At 40.4% G+C, this 11,217-nt stretch overlaps 1 protein-coding gene across 2 annotated transcripts; it reads left to right on the forward strand.

The window, feature by feature from the left end:
* Nucleotides 1-370: 370 nt before the first annotated feature.
* Nucleotides 371-10,447, forward strand: CHRNA6 (cholinergic receptor nicotinic alpha 6 subunit). 2 transcript variants are annotated; one of them, XM_005530917.2, is made up of 6 exons: nt 1,040-1,158; nt 3,489-3,628; nt 4,784-4,828; nt 5,849-5,958; nt 6,100-7,084; nt 10,006-10,447. In XM_005530917.2, the coding sequence occupies exons 1-6, from the start codon at nt 1,080-1,082 to the stop codon at nt 10,126-10,128; spliced, it is 1,482 nt and encodes a 493-aa protein (XP_005530974.2). In that variant the 5' UTR covers nt 1,040-1,079; the 3' UTR covers nt 10,129-10,447. The 2 variants fall into 2 exon arrangements, with proteins under 2 accessions (XP_087910228.1, XP_005530974.2); XM_088054102.1 differs by lacking the exons at nt 1,040-1,158; nt 3,489-3,628 and adding an exon at nt 371-379.
* Nucleotides 10,448-11,217: the final 770 nt, after the last annotated feature.

An 11,217-nucleotide genomic window follows, 5' to 3' on the forward strand; every position in this document is an offset into this window, starting at 1 on the left:
ATAAAGCAGAGTCCCTGTCTGAGCTGCTTTCTGGGGGACCGGATGGTACCAAGTACCCTGTGGTGCCTTCCACCCCGCCGCAGCTAAACAGGACCCTCAGTTTCTCAGATCCTTTTCCTACAGATTCTTTTCAGGCATTCCTGTTTCAAGGACATGTGTACTGAACACCTGAGGAGGGAGCATGCATCAACTGCTAAAGGATCATGAGATCAGGTTTTTTTTAATTCTGTGATCAAAAATGACACCCTGTTGCAGAGAACTTGGTCTGTAACAGCACCTGGTGTTTTTTTCCTTTATTCTGCTCCTCCATTTCCACACTAGCATACAGGCACAGGAGACTGCACACACAAGGCAAAAAAAAGTTAGAATAATTGATGTTGTAAGCTGATTTGACTGTCAGGAAAGAGCTTAGCATGCTTTGTTGCTCCTGTCAGATGGCAATAATAAGTCTACTTGTCTTGGATTTATTCACTGAGAATACTATCGAGCAATTCTATCACTTGATGCTGTGCTTATTTGAAGGTTTGCATGGCTTCTGGTAGATGTGCTAAAACCATATAACTTCCATTCCTATCACCTGAAGAATCAGTCCTCAGCTAAGAAACTGAAGGTGTTTCACCTCTGCCTATTCTGAGTGACACCCTCAGGTGATCACTGGACAATAACTAAAGCAGCTGCTTTAGCATGATGAGAGTTGTTAACCCTTGGGTGAAGAGCTGAGTGAATGCTCCCCCTGCTCCATGATGGCTGTCCTGTGTCTTGCCTTCCCTCTCTCTCCTGCGCTCTTACACGTTCCCCGAGGCAGGGGTGCGGGTGACTGGAGATGTGAAGCCACCTGATAGGATGCTGCCTGACTCCCTCTGCTCTGCACGGCATAAGCTCTCCTTGCCTAGTGGTAGTGAAAGAAACTCTGCGAGGCTTTGCTCTGCTCAGCAGGCTGCAGAGTTTGCTGCACATGCAAAACAGAAATCAATCCTTCAACAGCCTACTTACCATCAGGAGGTTTATATGTCTTCTTGCATCTTATTTCTCCCCTCAAACCTCTGTTCTCAAAAGGAAGTTCTATTCTGCTGCTAGCAATGCATCCTGAGACGCGGCTATGTTGGTGTTGCCCTGCTTTCTGTGTGTGGGCATTCGTGTTCACACCCTTGATTAAAGGTAGGCTCTCTTTGATACCAGTTTCTAGAATATTTTCTAGTTACTATCTCTGCTTCTATTTTCTTGAATAAATTCAATGTAAAGCTTCCACCAGCTATTTCTAACCTGAAATCTTTAACATTTCAACAGTGTTTGAAAAGAGCTAAAGCATTTCTAGATTTCCAACGTAAAACTCTTCATTTTTGTTTGGCAACTAATGGAAGAACTGTTCCTAGAAAACATTAGAAATGGATTAGAGGTCCTAGTAATTTCATTTGGTGCTTGAATTTGCAAATATTTAAATAATGCAGGCTATGAATGTGCATGGTCAGTACTCACACTTTCAAAAGTGAGAACTTAATCTATTATTGTTCACTATTGTTTATGATCTGTGTTTTAAATATGCTGCAGTCATTTCTCTTCACAACTCTCACTGAGTTTGGCAGGATTTTTTGCTTTTAGGACACATTTATTTTGAACATCTCACTTCTGTGGATGATCAAGATATGTATTAAATATAGTGCTTGTCTTAGCAAAGCATAAGAAATTATCTTAAAGCAGCACCATGGGATAAGACCTAAATACTTGGTTTTGTTACTTTATTTTAAAGCATGTGTCTATTAAGAAGCAAGTGGAAAAATTTCAAATGAAACATGATTTTAGATGCATTTACTTTAGTCATCAGACTTCATGTAGCCACAGTAGTGTACTTCTAATCACAATGCTATGGGTGGTAATGATGAAATTTGAAAAGAATTTTTTTAGTTCTTTTTTGAATGGAACAATACATAATATAAATGCATCCAAACTTTATAGACATCCATGTGTCTTCTCTGAATGATGCTGAAAGGATGAAATAAAACATCAAGTTTTTGAATTTTACTATAATTTTCTTTCCATACATGTAAGTGACCAGTAGCCAACATTTCATCTTGCAGTAATGACAATCCCCTGAAATTTCAGGATGCTTTGTATCGCCTTAGAGGTGAAATGTCTTTTTCAACAACAGGGGAAGGAGAGTAAAATCATGAAAGTGCAGCATAATGAGACCAAGTGTCTCCCTGCACATCCACAGGCCCTTGTGTTCACTGAAGGATATGTAAATTGCAAATTTATGTCCTGTGCTGCGCCAGAGACCATGCTGCCTGGCACAAACCCCTTCTATGTTTAATATTTGCAATCATAAAGGCCTATCATGGTTGCTTGTCTGATGTGTTCTAGTGCAGTCTGGGAATAAAGCAAAAAAGTTACGACAATGAGTCTGAAAACAAGGTTTTCCTCAGTTGTATCAGTAACATTTTTAGGATCATCATATAGCTTTAGTAACACAGCTGTGCACAGCATGAGAAGGGAATTCTAAATCTTGACCTTATAAAGTATTTCTATTTTAGGTGGCGAATTACCGTAATGTATTGTAATAGCAAAATTATTCAAGAAAATTGTTCTTCTGAGCTGATGTTACCAGAGCAAATAAAATTTAATATTTTCCTTTTCAAATCAAAGTGTATAGCCTTTACCACTGTGAAAATAACTGTTTCAAGACTATGTGTAACAGGTTAGGAGCATTCTTCTTAACTCTTCAGTGAGTCAGCTCAATGCCTGTCACATACCTTGTTTCTTCTAAGCCTAAGTCTTCAGACCTTCTTAAGGTCTGTTCTTCATTAATGAGGGGTTACAGCTGTGATCTGCTTGCTCCCAAGGAACAGTTCTGTATTACATAGATGTGTGCTATTCTGTAAGAACTGTTAATATTTCCACTGTTTTCTTGTTCATAGAACTTAATAAATGAACTTTCTGCAAAGAAAAATTGTGCTATCTAATGAGTGGAAATATCAATTTTGAGGATAAAATGCAGCTATAGTGTTTAAGATTAGGAGGCATCATTGTTGTCTACTAATCGCCTGATAGAGATTTTGATACAGTAGTTTCCAGCCTTGAGCTTTTAATTCCTAAGTAGCTATGCTTTTCATAAACACCTTGTTTTACCACAAAGGCTCACAAAGATTTAATCTGTCACATTTCTACTTCTCATATTTCACACCACCTTATTCTACTTTTGTGTGATACCAGGGTGGGCCAAATGGAGGCTCACAGGCTAAATCCAGCTTAGGGGACACAACCACTGAAGTCATTACCTTACTATTTGAGGAAACAAGGAGCACCAACATTCTGCAGGAGGATGCTTTCAACTGACAGCATTCTGGCAGCCTCTCCTCTCTGTACTCTGGTGGCTTTAAACATGGTCACAAGCACATGATCCAGAAATATAGCACAAACTAGTATGTTTTCCAGCGCCCTTTTCCCCTTCTTCTTACCTCTGGCTTAGCTGTTCTTTATCTTTACCAATACAGATACCACAGCCTGCGAATCAGAGGAACGGTTATTTCACAAACTCTTCTCCCAGTACAACCAGTTCATTAGGCCGGTGGAAAATGTGTCTGATCCTGTGACAGTGTATTTTGAACTGGCCATTACCCAGCTTACAAATGTGGTAAGACTCACTACAGAACATTGCTGAGCTTTGGGGGTGTTTGTAAACACATGCAAATCACTGAAGCAGGAGATGTGATTGTGATGGCTGCACACACCCACAACTCTCCTAGCTTTCATTTCATGCGTGTCTAAGCACACATGCTGAGACCTTTGCTGTTCTCTCAGTCAGATGAGTTGTTCCAGTTGCTTGAACAAGTGTTTTGAATGACACAGATAAATTTCCTTACTTTGTAGCATCAAACCTTCTGCTTCAGGTAGCAGCCTCCAGAGCCCAGGGCAGAAGTACTTGATGTTCAAGCGCACTCTTCACAGGGCTAGCACACACCAGAGACACCTGGTATATCCATGTTGTGTGTAGCATGTGACCTATGGGGCTACTGTCATTTCCCAGTAGTCCTCAGGGGAAAAAAAATCTCCTTTTTTGCATGTAGGGTTTTTTTTTTTTCCAATCTATTTGTTTCAAAATGACGTCAAGGGAAAAGTGTGGCAAGTGGAAGAGTGGTGTTGTAAGGCATGGAGGTGGGGATGAATGAATGTTGCATGTACTGGAATGTAAATAGGTGTGGGGCAAACATGCTGGGCAGGACAGAGGCAATGTGGAAGAAGCAAAGCTTCACCTTTCTGATTCATGACTGATTAGCAATTCTAATAAGTGACTGTAAAAATAAGGTCTCTGTATAACAGTTACCTAATTTAGTGCTGGTCAAGTGCATCTGCTCTAGAGGTTTGCAGAGAAATTCAAAACACTGTGATACACATGCCATTTTCCTTGAATCGCAACCAATTCTGTACTGTGTAATCAGCGCTTTTTAAGCACTGAATCCAACAAAATACACAGCCACAAGAAGAACCTTATTCCTCTGGTACAGGTCAGAGCAATTCTAGGTTATGTACTCTCCAGATACTCAAATGCCTGGCAAAACAGTGCAGCCTTCTGTATATCTGATATTTATGGAGCATGATTTTTCAGTAAAGTTTTATTAAATTTTTTCAGTAGGGTTGTACACGACAGTGTACAATGTGTAAACCTCTTGAAAGATGCTAGAAAAAAATCTGCCATCAGTGAATGTGAAATCCTATTTTCCAGTTTTATGGGCTAAGTTTTTAGCCATCCCAGGATACTATAACGATTTATGCCTGTGTTTCTTTATAGGATGAAGTCAATCAGATTATGGAAACAAATTTGTGGCTAAGACACGTAAGTGACTGTGTTGCATTTCTCATGCATTTTGCATCAAAATGATAAAATGTGTTTTACTTGTAAGTTACATCTATAAGATAAGTTTTTGGGTTATAACAAGGATTTTTAAAAATTAATAAGGAGAAGCTCCACAATTGAAAAAATAATTTCTTCGTTCTTTTTACCTAGAAGTTACATCTTCTTTCTTTCCTGTGGGATACATTCTTCTCCAACTTCATGATGATTGTTTTTCTTCTTAAAAATCTAGCTGGGTGTATTCCTCAAAGGGTGATTAAATATGCAGCTCTGTAGTCCCAGGTCATCCTCACCAAAATATTTATTAGGAAAAAGAACATGCCTCCACTATTACTGACAGTTTTAGTGTTTTTACATAGATAAGGATCCTTAGAGGACCTAAACTGCTGAGAAAATATAGCTAACTTCCACTATTTTTTTCAGGCACTGATTGTGGTCCACACAATCTGTAAAAGATACTGTACTTACAATAGGTGAGAGACCATGGAGCATGGCCCCATGATAGGGCAATAGACAGCAGTGCAAGGGAGCTGCTGTACATCCCTTGCTGCCCTGACCTGGTACTTCAGTATTCCTGTTGAGCCAGTACTATCTTCTGGCAGCAGCTGCCTGTTCGTGTGCAGGTGGGCCAAACATAGGGTGCTGTCCTCTTCTCACCTGTGGGGTGCTGCAGCAAGGCCCCTATTTTCTCTCAGCAGTGGGGGGTAACCTTTCACAGACAAGGCTCCCTGCTGATGTCACAAGAGAGAGGAGATCTCAGCATGCCAGCAGTTCATAGCAATTGGCACCCCATCCCAGCACAGAGAAGAGAGCAGCAGTCAGTGGTAGCAGTATTCACACGCCCAGTGTTCCTCCAGGTCATGGCCTTGCTGTCTTTTGGAACATTGTCCCCTTCTCCACATGCTACACTTTATCATAGTCTGTCATTTTACAGGAAGATCTGAGAAACATATATTTGTTGATAATTTAAGGTTCTATAATCTTTGTCCATTCTTCTTCCAGATTTGGAATGACTACAAACTACGATGGGATCCCAGACAATATGATGGCATTGAATTTGTTCGGGTACCAGCAGATAAAATTTGGAAACCAGATATTGTCTTGTATAATAAGTATGATGATTCATTTTACCCATTTTATTGATTCATTTGAACCTTGCTCTCAAAAATATCCCCTTGCAGCACCTATGAAATCACCCATTACGTTTTACTTTCATGGTAATTTTTTTGTCTTTGCCTAATTTGTCTTTCCAGTGCTGTGGGAGATTTTCAAGTTGAAGGCAAGACCAAAGCTCTCCTTCGCTATGATGGAACGATCACCTGGACCCCACCAGCTATTTTTAAAAGCTCCTGTCCAATGGATATTACCTTTTTCCCATTTGATCATCAGAACTGTTCACTCAAATTTGGCTCATGGACCTATGACAAAGCCAAAATTGATCTTCTGATCATTGGATCCAAAGTAGATATGAATGACTTTTGGGAAAATAGTGAATGGGAAATAGTTGATGCTTCTGGCTACAAACATGATATCAAATATAACTGCTGTGAAGAGATCTACACAGACATAACATATTCCTTTTATATTCGAAGATTGCCAATGTTCTACACCATAAATCTGATCATTCCCTGTCTTTTCATCTCCTTCCTGACTGTGTTAGTTTTTTACCTGCCATCTGACTGTGGAGAGAAAGTTACTCTTTGCATCTCTGTGCTTCTTTCTTTGACTGTATTTTTACTGGTGATCACAGAAACAATCCCATCCACCTCTTTAGTAATTCCCCTAGTTGGTGAATATTTACTCTTCACAATGATATTTGTGACTCTGTCAATTGTTATCACAGTGTTTGTCCTCAATATACATTACAGGACTCCAACTACACACACGATGCCCAAATGGGTAAAAACTGTCTTTCTTAGCCTGCTCCCCAAAGTCCTGTTGATGCAGAAGCCACTAGAACAGCTGAAAAAAACCACCTCCAGAAAAACCAAGAAAATATCAGACAGTAAGCTGGGCAAGTCAAAGCACAGCAAACACAAAGACACCAAACTGCACAAGGAGAAGCGCTGCAGTCACTGTGATAAGGCAACTGAACTCTCTACCACCAAAGGACAGCTGAGCCATCAGTCACTGAAATGGATGGCAGAGCACATGGAGTACTCCCCAGAGGTGAAGGATGTCATTAGCAACGTCCAGTTCATTGCAGAGAACATGAGATCTCAAAATGAAACCAAAGAGGTAAGGGAGGAACCATCCCACTAGGGCTTGTTTTGACTGTATTGAAATTATGGGTGATGACAAGGTGGAGGGCCTGTGTAAAGATCAGGGACTAGACCAGCAGGACACTAGTAGGAGTCTGTTAGAGACCACCTAGGCAGGATGAACAGGCAGATGATGGAGGATATGATGGACGATGGGTATAGGAGGCTGGAAGAAGTGTCATGATCACCAGCCCTTGTTTTCATGAGGGACTTCAACTTGCCAGGAAGCTGCTGGAAGTGTAACACAGCAGAGAAGAATCAATCTAGGAGGTTTATGGAGTGTGTGGAAGATGATTTCCTGACACAGGAAGCAAGCCAACCAGGGAAGGTGCCCCACTGGACTCATTGTTCGTGAGCAGAGAAGGGCTAGTGGGAGATGTGACAGCTGGAGGCCATGGGTACAGTAACCACAGAACGGTAGTTTTCAATTTGAGGTTAAGTTATGAGGGGTGCCAGCAGAACTAGATCTCCAGCACTAGGCTTTGGCCTGTTTAGGAAATCAATTGCTAGACTCCCTTTGGAGTGAGGCCTGAAGGTCAAAGGAATCTATGAAGGCTGGACGTGGTGTGAGAAGGAAATCCTAAAGGTAAAGAAGCAGTAAGATAAGTTGCTGGGGAAGAAGACCATCTTCTGGGTTTGCTTGTGTGAGGTCATAATTTTTTTTTCCTATTTGGGATTACTGTCTTAGAAAATGGTACATATTGGAATTTAAAGGATACTGTTGCCACATCTTCATGTGTGAACACAAGCAACTAAAAAAGCTGCAAAAGTATTTTCTGACACCAAGAACTCACAAGGAACAGAAATTCTCTGACACTTCAAGACATTTTTAGAAGTGAACCTAATGAAACATGTATCTTTGATCTGTCATGGAATTTTTGCTTTTGGTTGTGAAGTTTTTTAGATGTTCTATGATGGTTAAATCAATTTTAAAACTAAATACTGCTGTATTTATATTGAAAGTCAAAAAACTTTATAAGGGAAATGTTGGAATGCCTGCTTTCTATCAGAATATTTTGTTGAAAATCATACAACTTCTAAAAACCTAAAGATCACCATTATTCCCCCTTTCTTTATGCCCTACAGAAAATTTTAATCTGAAAGCAAAATCTATAAATTTCTGAATAAAGTAGTAGAGTTAAGCTGAATTCATAGAGTGAGCATATAGTACATGCCCGCCTGAAGCAAAAGACAGGACTCTATCACCATGGAGGAGGATGGGGATTGAGCTAAGCCCTGCTTAGTACCTATGGCCTTAGTGCTTTGCTTAAACCAAACATTTCAGCCCTGCTTTCATTATCACATCAGCTGCATGAAACATACCCATGTACTGATTCAGCTGTTTTCTCTGATGCTCCTCCCAAAATAAGTTTTGCATGCAGTCATCCAAATAACTTGCTGTCTTGATGATACAGTTCAGGAGAAGTCCTCCTGTGCTAGTTTTGCTGATTTGCATTTTGCAAATCTCTCCTGCGACGTGAAATTTTATTCTTAGTCCACTGTGTTCATGAGCAGCTTTGTATCTTACCTTTCAGAACATACTAGAGATGGGAAGCATGATTTTTCATTTCCAAAAATCCCCTTTTCAGGGAAAAAACAGAATTTGTTCTCAGGCAAGCACTAAGAAAAACTATTCTGGAGGCTGCTTCTGCTTCAGCCAGATACACAAAGCAATATGTACTAGTCCTATATAAATAAAAGCCTTTTAAAAATTGTAGAAACATTTACAGCTGTTGGGAGTTCTTCCTGCATGTCCTTTCATGCAAAGTACAGCTTCCATTTCTGACTTTCAGAAGTCCTCCAAGGTTCTTCCCTGACTACCAGCCTGTTCCTCTCCATGGTCATGTTATTATCATGACCGCCCTCTTTTTCATAACATCCCTATCACTCAACCCTAATGACTATTACAATTATCCTCTCAGTAGCCCTGGGAGGTTAGATAGAATTAAACAAAATACTATCTAACTTGAAAAGTCTTACCTTATTTATCTGTTTCTCACCTGGGCTGAGTTGCCATTATCATAGTTTGCAGCTTCACACTTACCCTACTTAAATTTTGCTTATTCTCCCCTATATCCGCTGCTGATTTCCTCACCCTCAACACAATCAAAATCCTAAATCTAATATTTTCTTGGAACAAAATATAATCAAGTTGGGAAAACAAGTGGAAGATTCCTCAGCAGAGAGCTCTTAACTAGTCACTGGTTTATATGTGTGAATGTTTCATGGCAGTGTTTCCTGTGCAGTACACGTTTAAAGGTACGGTTTAAAGGACAGCAACTTCACTGAATGGGGTTCTAAGGTCTGTCTCTCAGCCATACAAAATCCACTCTGTCCTGCTTAGCGCAAGACATTGAAGTTTGCTCAGTTGGAACCTTTGCTTTGCCATAGTCCATGTGTCCAGTTTCCTGAAATCAGTGGGGCTTGATTGGTGAGAGAGTGTTTCAAATCAGACCAGAATAGCAAACTCTGTCTTGTGCGGGCTGTCAGGATGAATCCTTCAACAGGGTTTAGTGATGTGTAGCCATGATGTCTGCGCCTGCTGTTAAACCACTCCACTCTGCACCCACCACACGATCAGGTCTTATTTGTTAGTATCAGCATCACACCCCTGGATGGGCTGCCCTCAGACTCAAATATTTAGAATAATTCAGCAAACAAGGACAGTGTTATATGTTCTCAGCCAAAAGTGGTAAAACACCATTAGAAAATCAGCCCTCTCTGAAGAGATTTGAAAACTGCAGCAACTATAAACATGACAAGCAACATTCCTGACTTGCATGTGTGTTCTTCCTCACATTCAAAAGCACAAGGGGCATTTCTACTGCACAATGTCAACTCCCAATTGTATGTGACATTACATGTAATTTATCCTTCTCTTTTTTTATTCTCTTGCAGGTGGAAGATGATTGGAAATACGTAGCTATGGTGATAGACAGAGTATTTCTCTGGGTGTTTATAATCCTTTGTGTGTTTGGGACTGTAGGGCTCTTTATCCAGCCACTAATAGCAGAGATGTAACTCAATCCATTGCTTTTTATCCACTTTTGCTCTTGTTTCAGTTTCGTTTCAGAAATTTACCATCTATTTCTCTCCTCTAACATAACTCCTCTGCTCACCACCTTGTCAACACTCAGCCACAGAGGGTCCCAGAGCAATAAAGTATGTGTTTACATTTATGTTCGAAATCAGACAGATCTTAAGCATTTAATCATATTTGAAGACAAACAGACTTAACATTAGAATGTGGTTACCATGTGAGGCATACACATTTGAAAACTGCGTGCTTCTAAAATCTTTTAAAATTAGTTTGATCAGGCACTTACCTTTCCATGTGACCAAAGTCCCCTTTACAGCCTGATAGTGAGTACCAAGACCTTGATGAGCTTCAGTAGGACTTCCAAGCCACATTTCTCATCAGGTTAACAGTGGTCCTAATCCACAGGTTCTGCTCTGAAAACTCTTGCTTGCTTATGCTCAGACATAAACCCAGCAGAGAAGGGTTTGTCCCTGAGTAGCTACTTGTCATAGACAGAATTAGTTTGACAGCACTAGATTGATCAGAGGTTTTGTGTTTTTAAAACCCAAGACCAACCTAGATTATGCACATCCTAGCAGAAGAAGGCTGGATACCATGATTCCTATGCAAAGATGAGCATCTTGTTTCAAACAGCTGTTTAGCAGTGCTGTTTCCTGGCTCCCTGTGGGTCTGTGCTGTGTGTGCAAACCTGTAACTGTAAGGCCATGTCCTTTGGGGCTGAAGTTGCTGCTCTGTAACCAGGTCCCAGTCCTAGTGTGCTTCCTCCTGAAACACTTAGCAGACATGTTCCTGATGTAGTTTCTATAAAATGTGGATGGTTTGCCCTTAAGTCCATCATTTGTTTATTAATTGTAAGTTTTGTGCTGAAAGGTTCTTCTTTAAAAGGCACCACTACAATTAAACCAAATGGCTCCAAGAATACAAAGCCCTTCTATCTTGTAAGAGCCTCTAAATCTAACTGTACAGTGTCAATGCAGTGTTTTCAGTGTCTGCCATGCATCAGTCCCTGCTCTGAAAATCACCATCCTTGGAATGTAAGACTCCGTGTTTCTGAAGTTACTGACTGGCCT

Source organism: Pseudopodoces humilis, chromosome 4 (genome assembly GCF_049639895.1).
Source record: "Pseudopodoces humilis isolate 2021_Gansu_Grassland_sample_001 chromosome 4, ASM4963989v1, whole genome shotgun sequence".
NCBI lineage: Eukaryota > Metazoa > Chordata > Aves > Passeriformes > Paridae > Pseudopodoces > Pseudopodoces humilis.

What these genes read in the sequence shown, in the direction of transcription:
- CHRNA6 (XM_005530917.2), top strand. Translation starts at nt 1,080, where the DNA reads ATGCATCCTGAGACGCGGCTATGTTGGTGTTGCCCTGCTTTCTGTGTG. An exon ending in GATATTGTCTTGTATAATAA is followed by an intron (nt 5,959 to 6,099) that starts GTATGATGATTC and finishes TTGTCTTTCCAG; the next exon opens with TGCTGTGGGAGATTTTCAAG. An exon ending in CTCAAAATGAAACCAAAGAG is followed by an intron (nt 7,085 to 10,005) that starts GTAAGGGAGGAA and finishes ATTCTCTTGCAG; the next exon opens with GTGGAAGATGATTGGAAATA.